Source organism: Actinia tenebrosa, unplaced genomic scaffold (assembly GCF_029948245.1).
Source record: "Actinia tenebrosa isolate PJP-AT-01 unplaced genomic scaffold, QUT_ActTen_1.0 PGA_scaffold4__44_contigs__length_22323623, whole genome shotgun sequence".
Lineage (NCBI taxonomy): Eukaryota > Metazoa > Cnidaria > Anthozoa > Actiniaria > Actiniidae > Actinia > Actinia tenebrosa.
Window position 1 is genome coordinate 4,245,189 of NW_028292581.1, and position 21,787 is coordinate 4,266,975.

At 37.6% G+C, this 21,787-nt stretch overlaps 1 protein-coding gene across 1 annotated transcript; it reads right to left on the reverse strand.

The window, feature by feature from the left end:
- Nucleotides 1–186: 186 nt before the first annotated feature.
- LOC116293415 (DNA-directed RNA polymerase I subunit RPA2) lies at nt 187–21,719 on the reverse strand. The gene is made up of 35 exons (XM_031700841.2): nt 21,621–21,719; nt 21,441–21,518; nt 20,761–20,820; nt 20,115–20,189; nt 19,818–19,937; nt 19,242–19,307; nt 19,069–19,143; nt 18,687–18,785; nt 18,447–18,542; nt 18,251–18,327; nt 17,955–18,028; nt 17,154–17,226; nt 17,009–17,062; nt 16,612–16,729; nt 15,926–16,013; nt 15,661–15,767; nt 15,301–15,436; nt 14,902–14,975; nt 14,327–14,533; nt 13,797–13,949; nt 13,337–13,381; nt 12,942–13,049; nt 11,975–12,049; nt 11,656–11,757; nt 11,049–11,184; nt 10,848–10,944; nt 9,183–9,255; nt 8,536–8,604; nt 5,863–5,921; nt 5,603–5,700; nt 4,972–5,097; nt 3,681–3,808; nt 3,166–3,213; nt 2,347–2,463; nt 187–1,388 (listed from the first exon to the last, which is right to left on the reverse strand). The coding sequence occupies exons 1-35, from the start codon at nt 21,717–21,719 to the stop codon at nt 1,155–1,157; spliced, it is 3,444 nt and encodes a 1,147-aa protein (XP_031556701.1). The 3' UTR covers nt 187–1,154.
- Between the last annotated feature and the right edge of the window lie 68 nt (nt 21,720–21,787).

The window sequence follows — 21,787 nt, forward strand, 5'->3', positions numbered from 1 at the left end:
ATACCTTGAAAAATTATTCACATGTCTCTATCATTACAAGCTCACCGTTCGTCTCACTTCAATGCAAAGGCACGGTTACCTCTTAAGATGGTGCAGCGAACTGTGAAGGGGACTATTGGTAAGCAATCTTGATCGGAAACATCGAGTGCATTTCTCTGAATTGAACTGAATGCTACCTGGGAACAGTTTACTGACAAAAACTTTTACTTACTTGGTTTCGATTCTCGGTATTTTCTATTTATGGATATCCTTTCTGTGTATATCGCACTGTTACTATTGCATGTCTACAACAAGGGGCCAGCATTTCTCAAACTCCGCGCACGGAATCCACCTATCGTTTCTGTCCATGAACATGCCTCTTCCATTAAAACAACTGGGTGCTGTAATATTTGTGGAGAAAATTTCACAAACTGCCTGGCATTTAATCTATACCTTTCAGTCTGTAATCATGATCAATTTTTCAGTGTCACGAAGAGAGCTGTTCGTATTCTGTGCCGGGGAAAACAAACAAGACAAAACTATTTTGAAATCTATTAAGCTGAGGAGAAAGCTTGAAGTTTCCTTACAAAGCTACAATACTTTGATAAATCGATTAGAAATCCGTTTAAGTCGATAAATACTATAGTTCTAACCCATGCAGACGCTAAAGTGACGTAATATAGTGTATAGCCTCTAAGAAAAAATAAGAGTGTATTGTAGCCAAGATTTATAAACAATCAAATGAAATATATATGGGTCTTTTTGCATAAAGGTACATTACGGGCTTTGGGTTTTCGAAGTAGCAGAAGCGAGAAGATTCAAGATGAAGGCCAGCAAACCTCCCCTAGTGAATATCCGACAGCACTAAAAGTATAGAGTGTTTATCATATAACCGTGAAAAAGTAAACAAAATCGTACAAATTAGTGCAAAGTTTTGTAGGTCTATGGCCAACTGAGGTCTACCGTACTTACTTATTTGAGCAAATTTGTGCAATGTGCAATTTCTTACAAAGATTTTCACGGATATATGGTATGCTCTCTAACAAAATAGACAAAATAGTAAGAAACAACAAAGTTATTATAGAAAAAGTGTTGGAAAATGTACAATATATATACACTTGAAATTTGCGATATTATAAGTATATTAATCTGCATTATTTATAATTTAATTGTGTTTACGAGCCTGTAGACCCAACAGAATTTACGTCCAAACAAGTTTTGATATTCATGGCTGCTAGTTCAGCCACCAGATAGCGAAACACGTAAGGAAAAGCCAGTATTTGGATGTTGTCACTGGAGTTACACGACTTGCAGTACCATTTGCGGTCACCCTGTGCTGCTCCTGCTGTATGGGTGGGCTTCTCGAGAACAGAACTCAATAGACTGCCACACTTAGAACACACATGGCCCTTGGATAGCAAGATAGGAGAATTAATCAATGTTCATTAAAAAAAAATAGCGCGTTCTTTTATTTTTCGTTCGTTTGTACTTCTAAAGCACTTTTCGCATTAGCGAGAAACGATACGAGAAATTCATATCCGTACGGGAAAGCCCTTTTAATTAAGATTCTCGTTTACGGCAAACGTGAAACGTCAGTTGACCATTAAAAAATTCTTTATAATTAGTGAAAAGGAATCGAAAAAATATCCAAGTAGTAGATAAACAAAAGAATAATTGTGTTTGTCGAGAAGGCTTGCAAAAGGTAAAGTGAAATGTAGGGAAACGATGAAAACGTGGTCACGTTTGCAGTTTGCGGGAATGAAACACGGGAATCTTAATCTGCCTAATGTTACGGCATGTTGTAACGTGTGCGTGGAACGTGTAAGTCAGAATCGAATGTTTCCCACTCATAAAAACCGGCTCTAATAGTACAAAGTATGGATTTCAGTTGATTTGCGCAGAGAATTTGACAAGCACTGAGTGTCAGACCGTTAGTTTGATCATATAGATTCTCAACAAACTGGTGACACGCTTTCTGCCTCCAGTAAAACACCAAAGACAGTCACATGACACCTTGATGAGAACCAATCAGATGACACGCATAACGAAGACGTCATCATTCACTCGTGTAATATTCAAATACATTTTGTCATTTTTCACCGCTAGTATATGTTTTAAAAGCCTTTATAGAACCTGATGATTTTCATAGAAACATGTTTTTCTTTAACAGATCAAAAAAAAGCAAAGTCTAAGTAAATTCTCCCTACGTGCCGTCTTATTCAAACTGACCAATGAGCGCGCGCGATAGATTAAAAATGACGATAGCGTGTTTTGATACTCTCATCAAACATGGTTTTCAACCAATCCTAGCGCGCGTAGTATACCAATTATTTTATAATCCTAATTCAAAGGTGTTTCGTATCTTACCACGGTTCTGTCCGAGCAGTTCATTAGTCGATCCTGCAGTAAAAACGACGTCCCATGGGCAAGCAGCGCATCTCTTTCCATTTCACCAAAACGAATACCTCCTTGTTTCTTTCGACCCTGTTTAACACAAATACGGAACAATAAGCCTGAAGCGAGATGACGTTTTACCCCCGACTCTATACCATAATAGTTTTTAAAATTCTTTCATATTCAAATTTTTGATTCCTTAGAGAATACAGGAACAATAGTCATAATTAAAGAACAAAAGCAATGTGAAAAGGATTATGGTCTAGAGACGGGGGTAAAACGTCATCTCGCTTCAGGCTTATTCATCTCTAAACTTGTTTTAAGGAAGAGCGCACTTTTCCAGCAAATGCTATAAATTTGATTGACTAAAAACAACGTGAGATTGTGAAAACGGCTTTAAGTCGCGAAGTCTCAGATCAAACGTCGAACTTCACATGAGCCGAACCTAATAAGCCTTTTCATAGTTTAAGAATCGTTTCCACTGCGCATGCGATTTTATCCCGAATTTCTCACCTTCTTTTGTTTAATTAAGAACAAGAGAAGGTTTAGACAAAAGAAGGTGAGAAATTCGGGATAAAATCGCATGCGCAGTGGAATCGATTCTTAAACTATGAAAAGGCTTATTGAAACTATGGATAACGAGGCGGTCTTCTTTGATGTCATTAGGTTCGGCTCACGTGAAGTTCGAAGTTTGACAAGAGCCTAAAATAAATTTCTCGAGCGCTACTGCTGTAACCGTATCGGTCTAAACTTTCAGTTCCATCTAACAGATACAAGAGCATGTCATCTTACCTGTACTGGTTGATGAGTAAGTATATCTATAGGTCCCGTTGTTCGAACCTAAATTGAATGAAAGTAATGAAAAAATTGCTTAATATAATCGATTAGGAAACTATGGAGTTACTGAAATTGATAAAGTTTTCCATCATCAAGAAGTCGGGGGAATTCTGTTTAGTTCTTCTGTAATGTTCTCAATAACTCCTCGTTGTAATTCTTGTCGCCATTATAAGAAAGTAAAGAGATTTAGTGTATAGCAAATATGATGTCTTGATAAGAGCGTGAACCTCGAAGACGACGGCGCTTACATGGGAAGGAAGGTACTTTCGAGGTGGTCTTGTTATTGCACACAGAAAAGATAGAGGGAGAAAGTCAGGAGTATCAGAATGACTTCTTAATCATGAAGCGGACTCCCGTTGATGAGAACCACTCATAACGATAACGCATAAAATGTCTCATCATTTTCTCCTGATAACTTTAATTATAACAATAATTATAAAAGCATTCGGATGAAGTTCACTTCAACTGACCTGGAACTTATCAGCAACCATGTGTCTGAGTCTTTGATAATACACCACACCCATGAAGATGTCTGCTTCGAACTCCCGTCCATCAATACCACTGTATAATCTCTCTGTTCCAAAGTAGTCATACCCGGCTGTAACAACAGATCACTATTCAAATATTTGGTTGATTGTATTCAGTGAGAGCGACCCTGACAACCTTACTAGACGTTGCACATTTTCTGACATTTTGGCTCCCGTCAAAATTCGCTGTGATCTGAGGTCAGGGGTAGCAATTCTTATTCTTTTAATTGACGGAAGGCAAAAATAATGATTTCTAGAAGTTGTGAAACACAGCAAAAGTATAACTGCTCTACCAAAGGTAGCCTCCTTCGCAGACGTTGTTAGGGTCGTCACGCAACGCTTCTTTCCGGTGGGGAGAGAAGCGTTGCGTGTCGACGACCCTAACAACGTCTGCGAAAGTACAAGCAGGCAGCAAATATAAAGCTTTTTTTCAAAAATTGCAGCGTCATATTTGCTAAATCTGTCTTTGCGCAGGACAAGAACATCAGGAGTATCAGATTGTTATCTTAATCAAGACTCTCATTGACGAGAGGCACTCATAACGATAACGCATAAAATGTCTCATCATTTGCTCCTGATAACATTAATTATGCCAATAATAATTGTTGGTATTCGGCACACCATTCACCGTTCTCAAAATGGCCGATAAGTGCACGAAAACGAGGTCACCCGGTCATTGGTTCAAGATAAAACATAAAAAGCACATGAAATGCGTCTATAAAAGAAAAGTATAGAAATTCACCTTTTGTTTTGAACTGAATTCGCGCTCTCCACCTTTATTTTGAATAAGCACCCTAGATGACCTCATTTTCGTGCGCTCGTCAGCCATTATGAGAACGGCGTATAGTTCTTACGTGGCATTTATCTGTGACTGTATATATTTTGGTCGAGCTTTCAACCCGATTGAACAGGTCCCCCAAACTTCGAATTAGGATTTGGAAGTTGATTTCTCTGAAGGAGTAAAAACGGACTCAACCCTCGATGCACATGAGAGAAGATGAATCTACTCAATTATAATGGTAGGTCTGAGGATTGACCACAGCGCGCTATGACAGGCAACGCATCAACAGCGCACACCATGCGGCAACTTTCCGCAACATATTTGCTGTTGCGTGACATTGTTATCGCTTTTACTGCGCGACATGACACACCGACGTTGGAGTTTTCTCTGGTTGTATTAAAAAGGTTGGCAGCGCGAGAAAAATATATCTATCGGTGAATTAAGGAAACTTACATTTGACTAACAGCTTTCCAAAATAATCGATCGCAGAATCATCTTCTGAAAACTGAAAGGGCGTGGCGTCGTACACGTGACCATTGAGACTGGCCGATTTTCCCGCCATGCTTTCAATCATCATACCTGAAGGAAACCACAAAACAACAACATCAATTTAATAACTTATGCAGTGAATGGCAACTTGAGCTTATGAAGAGAAGAATCTGTTTGATTATGAGTAACGCAAGGTAGAGGCATGTAATGCCATGACTGTGAAGGTGCTGTGACTCAGTATTGGAAAAGGAGGAACATTAATCTCTTGTATTATTATTGATTTAATGGATGCCATTTGTTCTGTACCGTGACCGCCCTATGTGACGTGACTGTGACATGACTGTGAAGGTGCTGTGATTCAGTATTGGAAACGAAGGAACATTAATCTCTTGTATTATTATTGATTTAATGGATGCCATTTGTTCTATATTGTGACGTGACTGTGACATGACTGTGAAGATGCTGTGACTCAGTATTGGAAACGGGATGTCATTTGTTCTGTACCGTGACCGTACTATGTGACGTGACTGTGACATGACTGTGAAGGTGCTGTGACTCGGTATTGGGATCGGAAGAACATTAATGCGTTTCTTACCTATTGTCATACGGGATGGAAATCCATGAGGGTTGAATATAATATCCGGTGTCATACCAGACTCTGAGAAGGGCATATTCTCCGCTGGCCATTTTTGGCTGTCGAAATAAATAAAAGCCGAGGTGCTAATTTATGGGTAGGACTATAATTCGTAAAAGGGGACCCTGAGGCAGTGGGCATGGGGGTCCTGACCACCTGGGCTAGTTTCAAACTGGTTCTTTTTCATCAAGTTTCCCTTCATGTGGATTATCTGGTCTTACCTGCATATTCCCTTTTGCCCGTGTCTACTTGAAAACTTGTCACCAATAATAGGGTTTCTCTGAAAGATCAAATTTCCTAAATCATTCAATAATCACATCTCTTCCCGCTCATCAGTAAAATAAGAGTAGGGACACCTGTCGAGTAAACTGGTTGATGATAAAATCTACGATGCACTTATCGATCATTGTGAGTGTCAGACCGTTAGTTTGATCATATAGATTCTCAACAAACTGGTGACACGCTTTCTGCCTCCGGTAAAACACCAAAGACAGTCACATGACACCTTGATGAGAACCAATCAGATGACACGCATAACGAAGACGTCATCATTCACTCAACTTATAATCAAATTCATTTTGTCGATTTTGTCAATTTTTTAATTCTTAAGGGGTCTGCGTTTCGATTGCAGATCAAGCATTGACTGGCATTTTGACCGTTCACAGCAATAAGATGAAAGACCGACATCATGTAAGGCCTTTTAGGCCAAACAAAAAAATAAGTGTGTTTCCTGTTGCATGAGAAAAATAACTGAGGTCGGTAGGTTCGTTGTTTTTTTTTACTGATACAAGAGTGGAATGAGCTTACTGGAACCCTGTGGTGCATTTGGGAATGAAAAAGATATTAGGGTCGGCAAACACCGGCCAGAAAATTAGGGTCGGTCGCGCAACAGGAAACACTCTTTTTTTTTGTTTGGCCTTATTATCATTTTGAGCTGCACATTGTTGCAATAGTTCCTTCGTCACTCAAATAATACTCTTAGAAAAAAAAAGAAATTATCATGGAATTTGAAATTTGCATTAAATTCTGAGGATTGAATGAACAATATGAATAAGACTTTCAGGACAAAAAAAACAACAAGGACAAAACAACTTTCATTTCTAACTTCCCCTGATGAGATGCTGTTACTCTCATTATCATAATGAAAGTAAAACTTTGAAAACTTATGATGCATCACTAAAAACGAGAAAAGTTTTATCATTTAACCATATAAACTTCACGTCCGTAGAATCTATACTAGAAGTACTAAATCTGAGGTTATGGGCACTAAAACGTTTGTGCTATAAAGTTTAGGCTTTGTGCTAGAAATAGCGACAAAATAAAAAAAAAAACAAAAAAAAAAACACCAGGGCAAAGCTAAGAATTACATGCTTATTTTATTCAATGGATCTGTTGCTTCCTTTCCTCAGCACAAAACTTTAGAAATATTGTTTAAAAAAGTAACTGATATCATCTCTTTGAGCATAGATTCAACAGTGCAGATTAATGAATTGTTAACAAAAATAGATCTGGCTATGACAGTTAACAATAATGGAATAAAAACTCAAAAGTGTCACAGAACAAATAACTGGACTAACACAGTACGTATGTCGAGAAAACCAGATCGTTCGGTTTTAAAATATTCTCTAAGGGTTTTCTTCTCGTCAAATATTTTTTTAAAAACGATAACTGGATTCAAAACCTGCCGCAACGAGCACATAATGGCATTCCAGGGTAGAACGCGGGCTCCATGGAATCGCCAAAGCAAAAGCTTGCACCACTTGAGCTTGAGAAGGAAACACCCATCTGCTTTGGCATGGTATGCCAGCCACAACAAGAAGTGTATCTTAACTCCTTAAAGCCAGTTAATACAAATGCTCCTTCTACTATCGCCGTAAAAAAGTTTTGGATCTGGGAACTCTCTTCCAATCCATAGCGACACCAGCGAGCGAAATGTTCGCAGTTCTTTGTAAACACGTTGTATCCCTTCAATTCAATTTTGGAGTGAGCTCTTGTGATAATTTCGCCAACTGGTAGGGGAGCTTTGCCCTTGTAGTCACCCCTCTCAACTTGAATTGTATCTGTCTCTTTGGCAAAGTCGCAGAATTTTACCTTTTTGATTTGGACGGACTTCGCACTTGAGCAAATACAACGACATGGATCACTACTTTGTAAGTCTTCAGCCAGGGAAGTAACGTGGACGATGTAGCCATTTTCAACAACAACGGCGTAATGATCGTACAAAATACCGAATCGTGTGAATTTCAACAAGTCACCCGGCGAGCCTGGGCAAGCAAGTTTGCTATTCGACATATTTTAGGATAAGTAAAGTGAAAATTAAGTGTTCCTCTCCTTCTAAAACCGACTCAATAAAGAGAGGCTTCTGGGAATTTACGGATGAACGAACTCTATCAGGTCAGAAAAGGTCTACAAACTATCCACATATGTCGAAAACCTCTTTGTGCTGACGTAAAAACATAGAAAGTACCTCTTTAAACTTGTTTTCCAAACCCTTACCGCAGCTCTTTTGTTACTCGGTCTTCCATGACAATTTTTTTTCCAATAGCGTTTCTGAGAATTTCATAGTTCAACGATTAAGGTCTGCGAAAGGTTTTCGGCCAAAACATACGAAACGCGAAACTAAACTGATTTTAGCTAAGAAAGGCGCCCTTATAGTATTAATGATTCCCATTATAGAATAACGATGTGTGTGATAACATAAAAACGTGAATGGCAGTGTTGATCATGGAAATTATAGAAATAGGACCTTGGACAATTATCATCACAAGTAATTCATACTCAAGGGATTGGTACTACTTGTACAGTAAGTGACTCGCCTATATTTTCTCTCTGTTCTCTCTTGAATGTCCAGCCGTATTGTCCTTATAACTGCGTGAATAAAAACGATATCTCACCTGTATTCGCAACTTTATACACACTTTGGTCAACGGTTTATCGCCCATTTCGTTGCCGAGAATTTTAACCTAGTGAGAAGTAATAAATAATTAATATTTTAGTTTGTGCATAAAAAAGTACACCTTTGTGTGTTAGCAGCCCTCCTTCTAGCTGCCACCAAGGGATCGGGCTAAATTAGAGTGGGAGGACTGGTGCATTTTTGCATTTGATCTGCATATTTTTCTGCTCTATAAACATTGTCGGACCCTTATAATATAGTAACTCCCTCAAAGGCTTGCAAAAATGTTTGTGACCTTCCATTTCAGTTTGCATGGAATATAATGACCCCCCCCCCCCCCCCCCCCCAATTTGCACCAGCCCTGTCACCTCTCGTTAATGAACAGTCCCTAACCACAATGAAAAGCCAGCCCGAGAAATGTTCTGTAGATCAGGGTGTAACTTGACTTATATATTAGCATGGATCACACATCTAAACAAAATCCTTAGCACGATTTTGACGATCCTTGCTGTATGACGCTCCTTTAGCGGAAGAATGTCACCCTCCATTTTAACTTAGTTGTCCAAATTTTCAAGACCTTTTTCAAGAATGTCAGTTAAATTTTGCCAAATGTGAGTAGAGTTGTTTGTTGTTAAATATATCACTTACGTCATCGATAATACAAGGTTCCAAATTAGTGTACTTCTTGATGGTAGCTTCACCAGTGGTATTGTCGATGTAGCTAATCAATAGACAAAGAAATAAACTTAAGCTGTGCTCTACTTCCACAAACCCTATGACTAGATAGTTGATAGATAGATAATTTGTAACACCGTATGGTATGTAAAAATGAAACTGACGTTTCGGACGTTAGTCCTTCATCGGAGTAAACGAGAGATGGATGTGGAAATGTGTTTATATAGTGAGCGTGGATGATAAATAACCAATGAGAGATAAGTATAAGGGAACGAGAAGCGTTCGTTCATGCCAAGGGGATTAAGCGTGCCCAAGGTGTGAATTAGCCTCATTTCTTTAGTTTTGCGGCAATCGTTACCGCCTTTAATTAGGGATAAGCCGAATACAACAAAATCAGAAATGGAATGGTCGGTAGAATTAAAATGACGGGACACTGGTTTGGAAGAGTCGTTTTTCCGAATATCATTGAGGTGATCGAACGCTTCTCGTTTAATTAGTCTATTGTTATTTTCGATCCTCTTGTTTCCCCTTATACTTATCTCTCATTGGTTATTTATCATCCACGCTCACTATATAAACACATTTCCACATCCATCTCTCGTTTACTCCGATGAAGGACTAACGTCCGAAACGTCAGTTTCATTTTTACATACCATACGGTGTTACAAATTATCTATCTATCAACTGTTTTACTGAAAACACCGACGCAGTTTACACTAGTTTTCACTAGTTTTCCACCCTATGACTAGATATATAGGAAATGCTAAAAAGCAGGTAAAAGGGTGGCGTAGGGGTAAAATGTTTGCCTTTCACCAATGTGAGTCCCATAGGCCTCTGAGTTCAATAAACAGGATGCATTGTGGTCTAGATTCGTTACAAACAACACCATATAAGGCATGATGTTTGTACCGAAGCTAGACCACAATGCACCATGTTCGCTATCTCAAAAAAGGTCTATGGGTTGGGTCGTGTGTTTGATTCCTGTGGGCGCTATTTCGCAATCAGTCTTCGAGCCCAAATATGCCACGAGGAAATAGCCTGTGAGGCCGAAGGCCAATATGTATGAATGCAAACAAGTTTGAAATTAAAGTTGAATTGAATATTTTGGTTTTTTAAAGCCAGTACTTTTCACTACTAGTAGGATATAATTTATAGCCTAGTAGTAGCTCATCCAATCAGAACACAGCATCAATGATAGGCCACTGAATATCGTGAATAACGTTTGTTTAATGTGTTGTTCTCTCCCTTGCCACAAGGGTTTTTCTCTGGGTTCGCTGGTTTCCATCCCTTTGTAAGCGCAATTATGAGTTGAGAGTGGTGTGCTTAAAACATTTAATGTAGTGGTAGTGAGTGTGCAGTGTGTCGCGTATACTTTAACCTTAGCCTCTGGCGAGGAAGACTGGGCATAATCTTCCTAACCAACTACAGCAATGCAAGCAATCAATGAATTAATTAATCGCACTCCTTTGAACCAATCAGATTGCAGAATTTGGTAGTGATTACAAAAAGGATGTGATTAACTCATAAATTGAACTAAACTTAATAACTCATTTATAAGATTAATTTAAAGTTTAATGTAGCTAAGGGATAATAGCTATTTAAGACTGTTGGTTGCTCTTTGAGCATTAATCGTGGTACCTGTAGAAAGGGTCTCCATTTTCTAGCTTTGATCCTATTGGTGGAAGTCCATCCGAGTCCAATCTTCCTTCTGTACGAGCATCATTTGGAAGACAGCCTGGTAAAAAGATTTTTAAAAGTTATTTACAGTAGTAAAAAATCTTTGTCCTTATGAATCAATATGGTCTTAATGCTAGAAGATTTTTAAATGAGCTTGCTTACCAAATTGTAAATTACTTGTTTGTTTTTCATTTTTTGGCTTAAGGTCTACAAACTGTGCTTTATAGATGGATCCGTGGGCAAAGCCTCTTTCATATGATGATTTGTTGAGTATCATTGCATCTTCCATGTCATATCCCTGTGTCCAGAAAAGAAAGAAACACATTAGTTTTATCACAGAGTGAAACGACTGTCTTGGTTAATCTAAGTCAGGGCATGGCTAACTCACAGATTGTACCCTGAAACAACTTCTGGGATGATCTAAGTCAGGGCATGCCTCAATCAAAGATCATACCCTGAAACAACCTCTGGGTTGATCATCACTATCATCACTACATTTATCCCAGAGCCCAGAGTTCCCCCCCCCCCCTCCTCCCCCCAAGCCAAAAATAGTTTCCTTAATTAGCAATCATGTTTTTTGGTCTGCCACCAGGGAGGGTTTATATAATTGAAAGTAAAAATGTTGATAAAGGAAGTAAATGATATTTTGACCCAAGGGTTGGGTGAAGTTTGACATATTCTGCTGGTACAGGGTGATGTCTAACATTTCACTGAATTTGTTTAGAGCTAACCAAATTTGATAGTAGCAAAACCAGTTTACACTACCTACCGTATAAGATATGACAGCAACTATAGCATTAGTACCAAGGGGGTAATTATCCATGCAGTATTCATCGTGAGTAGTGGGTCGAACCAGAGGACTTTGAGGAGTCTAAGAATAAGGCATTCAAGAAATATTTGAGCACATTGGGAAACTCATCAACTATAATCAGCAACTACACTTAATAACAACTACACTTTTAAAATAATAACTACACTAATAATAACTGATAATGATAATAACATTGACGACGATGACAATGAGGATGATGATGATGATAATAATAATAATAACAATGACAACTAAACTGTCATCATTAAGACATTACCTGTATTCTGTATAATTTGTTATCAGTTCTGTGTTTAAATGCTTGTACAGGAGTACCCATGGTCTGTTTACCCATCTACGATAAAACACCAATCAAGAAATAAATGCTAGACTACTAACAGCGTAAACAATAATGGACCGTTTTCTCAAGGTTGCGTGCTCATCCAAATTCAAGGAACTTGAAGGGCCACTATACCAGAACACGAGTATTTATAATCATGCATTGCTATGAACTTTTTTCCGATAACAATTCATAAAATTTATTATTCTCCTCTCTAAATATAAAACTGGGTTCTCAATTTTACTGAATTTGCGTTTTTAAGTTTTGTGGCCCATCAAGTTGGACCAGTTGGATGCGCATGCAACCTCGAGAAAATGATCTATGGACTGCTTTTTCAAAGATACATTTGTTTGATGATGTAGATAAAAACATTTTCACCATGATTGGAAAATGTTCTTTAATTATCAGTGCATCAGTTCTACTTTATCCTCCATATGAAACCCTTCACACAACAAGACCATATGAGGGTGCAGAAGGAGGAACAAAAAGAATGAAAGGCTGTCAAAGCCTACTATACAGAGATGTTTACATCTAAGAGGAGTTCTGGATACAAACACTGTTCTCTTTAACCACAATAAACTTTTCCATCTTGGATATAATGCTTTAACATTTCAGGTGTCATTCCCTCAAGAATTCCTTTTTTGTTTGCTAATACTGCTTGAACTGAAAGAACGAGACAAGGTGGGATGGACAAAGTAGAATGTGGCTAAAGTGGTGGTACAGAGCAGAGTTGGTTGGGAAAATAGTGTGCCTGCATTATGTACTTCCTGGTGTGACAAGTGATCTGCTGGTCATTTTACTTCCCATCAAATTATGCTGTGCATTAAGCAAAGGATCTTACTTCAAGGGAATGACATTAGTTTGAAATGTGAAGCATTTATGCCCAAAGTAAGACACTCTAACTCACCTGACATTGGTACATGTTCCTTGGACTTTGGTTGAAGTCAGAGAATGGTGTCATACTGGCTACAGCACTCAGCATTGCTGTTTGTTTTATTTCCAAGTGTGTGGTAATCTATCAGTGCACAAAAATAATTAAAAAAGTACTCCTGGTTACCCATCAAGAGAATCAAGAGTGGCATAGTGGTAGTGAACTTGCCCCTGTCTCTAGGGTTCTGGTTTGATTCCTGGACTTGGCATCATATTGTTATAGAAATATAGATAAGTTATAGTGCTTGGGAATAACCTCGGAATAACGCCCGGAATAACCTTGTTCCAACCTTGCAAGGTTTGATAAGGTTTTTTTAATGGTTTTTGAACCATCAGTTTTAAAGTACCCTTCAGGAAGTATGTTAGCCTTACCCCTTGGTGTATTTCATCCTTGATAATTGCAATATCCATATAAACCTAAAATTACAGCAATTACAAAAACTCACTGTCAAAGAATGTTGCTTTTGGGAAATGGGAAGCAAAGAAAATGAAATGAACCTTCCCATGTTCATTAACTCAGGGCACTTTCCATAAATCAAACTTTATCAGTCCGAGCGGTCACTTCTTAAACTGGTTTGGGCCGCATGCAATTTATTTGAAAACTGGCTGCTTGGCCGATCATTTTGATTTAATGGAAAGTGCCCTCAGTCTGGCTAAGGTCATAAATTGGATGAGAATGACAAAACTAAATCCTGATGACTGGCAATGATGGAACCCACATATCATCCAAGAGACTAGTACACCATTTGGTAACCTTTTAACAGTCAAGTGATATATTTTAAGAAGTGGATCAGTCTCTAGATATAATATTTGCTAACTGAAAACATTATACCTGCTCAAAGGTACCGATCATTTCAACTTTTCCAGTTGCAAGATGAATCACTGGTCTCATCATTCTTGCAGGTTTGGTAAAGATGAAGAGAGCAGGATACTGACTGGCAACATTTGTCTTTGGCACCAGACATACTTCTATCAGAGGTGGCACCTAGATTAAAAATACAAGAGGATATTATAATATAGGAAAAAGAAAAAGATTACAATTTTATTTTGGAGTTTTCTAGCATGTTTGTTTTATTGGTGACTGTGTTCATCAGAATAATGGAGGCAAAAAGATGAAAAGGCAGTATATAGTGGGAAGCTATAAATGTGAGGAGCTGTGAAAACAATGGTAGTGAAAGTTATTGTTTCCATTAGTAGGATTGAGGTACATAGCATGAAGGTGCTAGTTCGTTAAGTTGGTGAAGTTGTTGGGTTGTTTGTAGAAAAAAATAACACAGCTTCTTGGAAAGAGGATATTTTTGCCAGGTTCATGAGAGTACAGTGTCTTAATTTAGTTATCATACAGACACCAGTAAAGCATACCCTTTCTTGTCCTAGGACCTTCATTACTCTCAGTTTGTTTTCCAAGGATGGTGCCAAGTCCCTGTCCACATTCCCGAGGACACGCCCATCCATCACCACAGGGTAGTAGTCTTTAGGGTCTCCCGGCAGGGGAGCGTCATGGGGAATCATTCCAAGGGTGCAAAGCAAACGATGTAAATGTGCAACAGGTGCCAGTACATTAACAATCTGGAGTTTTGAAAAAGGAATCTGAATTTTTATTCTGAACCATTTTATTGATATTGAAGTGTATATTTTGGTAAAATTATAATCAGTATTTAAGGTAAAATTGAGATAACTGGGATAGCTAAGCCAGGGGGAACCCTGTAAACAACCCTCAAAGCAGAACAGTGAAATGAGGCATTACTCAGAAAAGCCTAAGCTAGAGGCTTATGGGGGCCGAGGTCTTAGCATGTATTATCATAAAACTGGGTCACCACTTCTGTAACGTATACAAGCCAAGATTTGGTCCACTAGCTACATTTCACGAACCAAAAGGTAGGTAATCTAAGCTTCTTCCAAAGACAAATAACTAATAGAATAAATTCAGTGATCACCTCACATGCCGCAGCAAGATGGTTCAGTAATCCACAAGGTGCACCATCAGGTGTATGGACTGGACACAGGAAACCTGGAAAATAATGTAAAGTCATCAATATTTACAAACCAGTAAGTACTTCATCAGAAAAAAATAACAGAAGACCATGAATATTCTTTTTATAGAAGTAAAGGTCATTGCTACCATCTATAAATTTTAAATTGCTTCACATTAGGAAAATGGAAAGTCAATTGATTTAAAAAGAAATGTGTCAGAGGTAGTAGGAGACGAGAAGTAATTGCTTAACTGTTATACATGTACCATGTCTTCTGAAATGTTGAATTGGAATGACATTCCAGTGCTTTTTAATTTATTAAATAATCCATGTGGTATGAATTTGCTAACATAATGAACTAACCCCATGCCTCAGGTAGTAATTTTCTGACAGACGTTGTCCTCATCTGGGAGAAAAAAGCTCCTCTGTGCACACAACGGAAATGCGAAATGAAACGAAACACGTTTAACCTGTCTGCCACTACAGTAAAGCCTGAAACCTGCAAAAAATATACATATATATAGTAAATTAAATATTATTATTTGATTAGATTAAGGTGGCTTGATGGAAACAAATAGCCTGTCTTAGGTGCATCATTAAATTTGATTCTCATGCGATTGCTCTGAAACTTTCAAAGATGGTCACATATTCAATATAAAAATCAGTGTAAGGAACACCTCTGTCCATATATATCAGAAGAAGTTTGTTAAAAGAGTATCTCACCTGGAGTAATGCAAGCCCAGATCTAGATATGAGATTCCCTGTAGCCATTAGATATTCCATTTGATGAGTGATGTTACTTGAGTGAGCAATAGCAGCTAAAACAGAAGCTGGTAAATGAAGAGAGAAAAACACATCATCGACCAGTTCATATTTACTAACTAAAGACATGCTTCTTAATCTTTTAAACTTTCATTCACCATATGAAAACTGGAAAAAATAATGTCCACTGAAAACAAGAATTATAATTAAATCTAATGAGCCTTACCAGAGTTCACAACAAACTGTCTGGGTTTTACTTTTGATGCTTTGGTGAGGTTTGATGCAACTATTTGTAGCCACTGTTCTAACTTCTCCTACACAATGATGAAAATGTGTAGAAACAAAATCTTTAATATTAATTTCAGTTTTAAAAGCAAGAAGGAGGCAGTGAGACAAGAAGGCAGATAGACAAGCAAAAAAAGAGTATGTGACAAAAATGGAAAAGAATAAATGAAAGAATCATTGTTGGCATACTGGTGCATTTGTTTGTCACTTCTGGGATCTTGGATTTAAATCCTTGACTTGGCATCATCAAATATAAAGGCTGGTTTAGACGGTACGATTTCCGTCTAAAACTATCGTATACGACACGCTTGCGCCATCCAACAACTGGAGTCGTGGTGTGTAAATCAGGCCTGCAACTTGCCTACGACAGACGCGAGCGTGTTGTATACGATTGTTGTAGACGAAAATCACACGGTCTAAATCGGCCTTAAACAGGGTTTGTTGGCTCTTGATTTAAGTCTTTTCCATGGTCTTTTTTGATGTTGTCATCATCCTCACTAAAACCCATGCATAAGCCATGCGTGTCTTGTCTTATGTCAGCCCAGAGTTTGTTCTAAATTGGTTATTGGAGCAGAGACAAAGGAAAAATAAAGAGACAATAACAGCAGGGAAGGAAACATTAGCTACCTTCAAGACCATAAGATACAAGTGTCCGCCCAGAAGAACCTCTTGCATCATGGGACTGTCTGCAGATTCAGGCGCACATTTTCCCAAGGCCAAGGAATAGAGCTTCCGTGTCATGAAACTGCATCATTTAGATAAATGAAAAATCTCAGTTATTTATAGCTCACTGACTAGAGGACATTAGATAAATTAGTAGAATAATCAATGGAAGATGGTTAGTGAGGTCCATTCACTTAAGGCTAGACACCCCATTCTTTGCAGTACTGCTTGTGAAGGGGGAAATTGTACTGTATTTTCACCACTGTGACGTTGTACAGGTCGTGCCACACTAAGGTAACATCTCATGTCTGTGCTATAATATTTACTAGACACCCTGTTCTTTGCAATGCTAATATCTTACGTAAGCATGTTGAATTTATCCAAGTTTGCTTCTAGATGGACACATACACATTGCCTATGAAATTAAAAAAAAAAAAAAAAATTAGGAACAATACATAGGTATTCACAAAGTTAAATTACAAGAACAAATGTTTTGTACACTCAACTGTATAAGAAATTGAGCAACAGCCTCATCTGAATACCATTCTGGAAGTCTCATCTTCACTCTAAACTTCTCACCTAAAAAGCAAGAACATTCTGCCTTATTTAACATGTTGTTCAGATCATGAGGCCATTGTTTGTAAAGGCAAAAGCAAACCACAAGCTAGCATTGAGGTTTCCATGGCACTAGTAGAGCGGACATGATGTATGGGACTAGATGGAGAGTGCATGATGTCTGTAAACCTGTAATACTAGCATTGAGGTTTCCATGGCACTAGTAGAGCGGACATGATGTATGGGACTAGATGGGGAGTGCATGATGTTTGTAAACCTGTAATGCTAGCAATGAGGTTTCCATGGCACTAGTAGAGCGGACATGATGGATGGGGCTAGATGGGGAGTGCATGATGTCTGTAAACCTGTAATGCTAGCAATGAGGTTTCCATGGCACTAGTAGAGCAGACATGATGTATGGGCTAGATGGAGAGTGCATGATGTCTGTAAACCTGTAATACTAGCATTGAGGTTTCCATGGCACTAGTAGAGCAGACATGATGTATGGGACTAGATGGGGAGTGCATGATGTCTGTAAACCTGTAATGCTAGCACTAGTGATCTAGCAAACCAGGCAAAGCTGCCAAATGGCAAACAAAGGTAAAGGAAACATAATAATCAAATTAATAGGTACTTACTTCATGTAGAGGACAAAGTCAAAGGACAATGTCCTCTATTGTGTCCTTGACACAAAGGTATATCCCAAATTAACATTAGGTTCTTTACATAACTCAATTCAACTCTGTTTTTACCTATGTATTCCAAAACTTTTCTCTGATTAGTTGCTCCTTCCTCTTGTGCAGTTCTTAACATTGTTGCAACACAACTGTTTCAAAAAATGACAAATAAAAAAATATCTTCAAGAGCACCAACCTAAAACCCATTTGGCCAGAAAAGTGCTGATTTTGGCCAGACATTTTCCATTGCCCAGTCGTTTATATTTTGCCACGAATTTAGAAACTCATTTTTTCTCATCATTTATACACTTGAAAAATTCAATTCTTTATTCATATAACTTAGTATCCCAAATTGCTCTCTTCCAACTTACTCTTTCAGGAAAGTATTGTCTTCCTCTCCTCTGATCAGTTCTTTGTAAATGTGTTGGTCAGTTGTGTTTACAAGTGCCTGCAAGGAAGAAAATAACAGACATAAAGTGAATGAATGAAAGACTGTTGCAAATCGAAAAAACAAAAATACAAAGGAATTGTAATGCACTATGGTCTAAAAACATAGTATGAACTAACCTTTAAGATAAATACAACGGGAACATAAAATAATTCTTTTTGAAATCCAAATGCCATTGTTACACTTCCATCAGAAAGATAGTGTAGAACCATATTCTGAAACGGGTAAACAAAATTTTCTTTGTATCACTGGGCTTCCTGTGTCAGTCAGGGCACCACAGGAACCCCCCAAAGGAAGAATTCCTTTTATCTCAGTTCAACATGATGGAAATGACACCACCCCTCTATAGTTCTACTTACAACAGCAGTTTCATCTTTTCTCACTGAACGCATCTGAATACCATACTCTGTGTACAGTGGACCTCTGTTTTTCCACGTAGACCTTACAAGTGCCAGAGGCTGGAGAGAAATGAAAGATTTTAATTACACAGCAGCAAATTTCCATTATTTAACAAAACAACACTCGTAAAACTTTCTATGTTACTGGCAGCTGCAAGTCAAGTCCAAGTTCTTTATTTATACACATATAAATATTTCTAATTATAGTGAAATGCACTTCACAGTAATGTCATGTTATTATGAGATAAATAATTAAATAAAGATTGTGCAGGGTGTGAACCAGAATTTAAGATATGCATGTCTTACAAGACAGTGTGTTATCAAAACAAGTAAAACCACTTACATAATTCCTTCTGGGCAAAATTAACATTCTTATAATCTTTTCAATTCCATTTATAATAAAGTATCCACCAGCTTCCTATTAAAGAAGAAAACAACTCAAGTTTAGTATTTTAGAAAGATAATGAAGATCAATGAGGTATCACTAAAACTTCCATCAAATTTATTGATGCATACCTCTGCTTCTTCATGGTGTCGTACCAATTCTTCTGGGGAAAGTCTGGCCAAGGAACAATTATCAGACTACGAAACAAAAACAGGTTTAATTCAAAATTAATTTCAAACAGTACATGTATACCAGCAATTCTCCCAAGGGGGAGGGGTATAAATCATAGGTCTTTGACCTGAGTTAACTATTTCCTGGGTATTGTGACAAAAGCAATTAAATACAGTGGAGTGCCGATCTCAAAATTCTCCTTATCTTAAGCTTGAGACCACATCCCATGGATTTGTTGCATCACTACAATTTTACCCTGGATATCTTAAACCCCTATTTTTTCAAACCTTTTCCCCGGCCCTGGGAAGCTCAAGATAACAGGACACCAAGTTTCTAGTTTAATATGAAAATTAGAGGATACAATGTACATTTACAAATCAACACCACCCTGTAAAATTGTAAATAACTAATCCACACTCTACCTGCACCTCTTTAAATTTCCAGTCTTCTTTGAAAAAGGTGTTGTGTATTTATGAATAAATAGCTCATAATGACATTAAAATAATGTTGTTAAAGGTACAAAAGTAATTCTATACCTTGACCATCATTGGTACATAAGCTATAACCTTGGTTACACTTCCTTGTGGTTCATTATCTACCTTCCATTGTACTGTCACCTGGATTTTGGATTTATAACTTGAGCCGCTTTCACGGCACTACAGAAAAATAAGAATACAAATGTAATATGACAGATTTCTTCCAGCAAAAAGTAGTTATAATTTCATTTATTAACGAGAATCAATAATTCAAATGATTGTAAGACTTCCAGTAATAACACAGGTAACCACCCTAAATGGTCAAAATCTTTGTACATGTATTGAATATCTTCTTACCTCTGTTGGGAAAATTTTCATCTGAGATGAATACACATTGGTGTCTGAAATAGTTGGCACACCTATACTTGCATCCTGCATTCAAAAATACATAACTCATGATTAATAACATCATCATCAATATAAAATCATGTTAAAGTTAAAAATTAATGATGGCAATTGAACTGAGTGGAGTGCAATTTGGACCAAAATCATACGCGTGATTACAAAATTGCACGACCCCATAGCGGAAGTGCAATTTGTTAATCACAAGTATGATTTTGGTCCAAAATTGTACAACACGAAGTTCAGTTACCACTTAATCATATCCTTTTTGTAATCATACACAAGAAAAAGACATAATAAAGAGTGCAGAATAATCAATTTAATGTAGAAGAAGAAGTAAATCAATCAGGTTTTTCCTGGTATAAAATAAACGATTTATCAGTAAATCATTTAATACTCATAAATATGCTTATCATTATCTTCTCTGATTGGCTGAATATAAGAATTCTTTTCTGTGATTGGTTCTTTCAAAAAGATGCAATTAAGAGCTCCTAAGGATGCAATTTGGGAATTAATCGCACTCCTTTGAACCAATCAGATTGCAGGACTTGGTAGTGATTACAAAAAGGATATGATTAATTTTTTTAGCGAAACAACTTACAGTGAAATACACAGATACTCTTTGTCCTCCAGCTGTCATTAACTCACTAGGTGGTATTCCCTTTTGAATGAAATAAAAAAATAACTTTAAAAAATACTGTACACTAATCAATTACAAGGGGGTTTACATTGACTAGTGCATAACTAGAAAGCAATCGTTATTTTCTCTTTTACCTGAAACTTGTATATGCAACAGTGCTGCGAGAAAAGTTTCATGGTGGTGTTACATGGTACGATATTTTTGTGAAACTGCTATCACCCACCATGTTTACGCCGCCTGCTGGCTGAGAATGTTGTGCTCTGATTGGATTGTTCACTGAGGCATGTTAAAGAAAGTTTCAAGAGGGATGTTACACAGTGCAATTTAGTCCTAAACCTTGTTTGTGACACTACTCTTGGTTGCACGAGTAGAAAGCAGTTCTATGTACTTTTCGTGTAACTTTCTTGCAACAAACGTTTCACAAGGTTGGGGTATTACACTGTGCAATTTGTTCTGAAATATGTCTCCAATGCTGTAGGTCTTTTTAATACCCTAACCTTGTCGTCCAGTCATTAAATTTGCTTCCCTAGCTGGTGAGGGCCTCTCCCCTGATAATTACCCACACACATGGAAAATAAAAATGTCTACATCTTTTATCAAGCATTCATAATCAAAAAAAGATATCATTTTCGAATAATTACCTGCACAGCAAGTGATAATCCCTCTTCTAACATAAAATTGAAAGACTCGATGTGTGGACGAACAAGATCCTGCATGGACTGAGACCACGTGCAAAGCAAAACATTATGAAATTCTTGCAATTAGAAACACATAATCACCAAGAAAATAATACCGGCAATAGGAAATATGTATACAGATACCTTTTCTTGTTCGGCAGACAGTCGACCATAATTTTTTGATGATAATTTTTTTAAAGAAGGAAGGGGCTTCGCTGTTTCTTCTTTCTCTTCGGCGGCCATCTTGAAAATAGAAAACCACGCGAGTAAATACACAGGAAACCCAAACTTGAAAGAGAAAAGACACAGGT

Bases quoted from the DNA above. Each gene is read 5' to 3' on its own strand.
- LOC116293415 (XM_031700841.2), bottom strand. From the start codon at position 21,719: ATGGCCGCCGAAGAGAAAGAAGAAACAGCGAAGCCCCTTCCTTCTTTA. The intron at 15,437-15,660 runs GTGAGATACTCT...TATTTTTTGCAG, and splicing joins CTGGGCTTGCATTACTCCAG to GTTTCAGGCTTTACTGTAGT. The intron at 10,945-11,048 runs GTAAGCAAGCTC...TCTTTTTACCAG, and splicing joins AACAAGTAATTTACAATTTG to GCTGTCTTCCAAATGATGCT.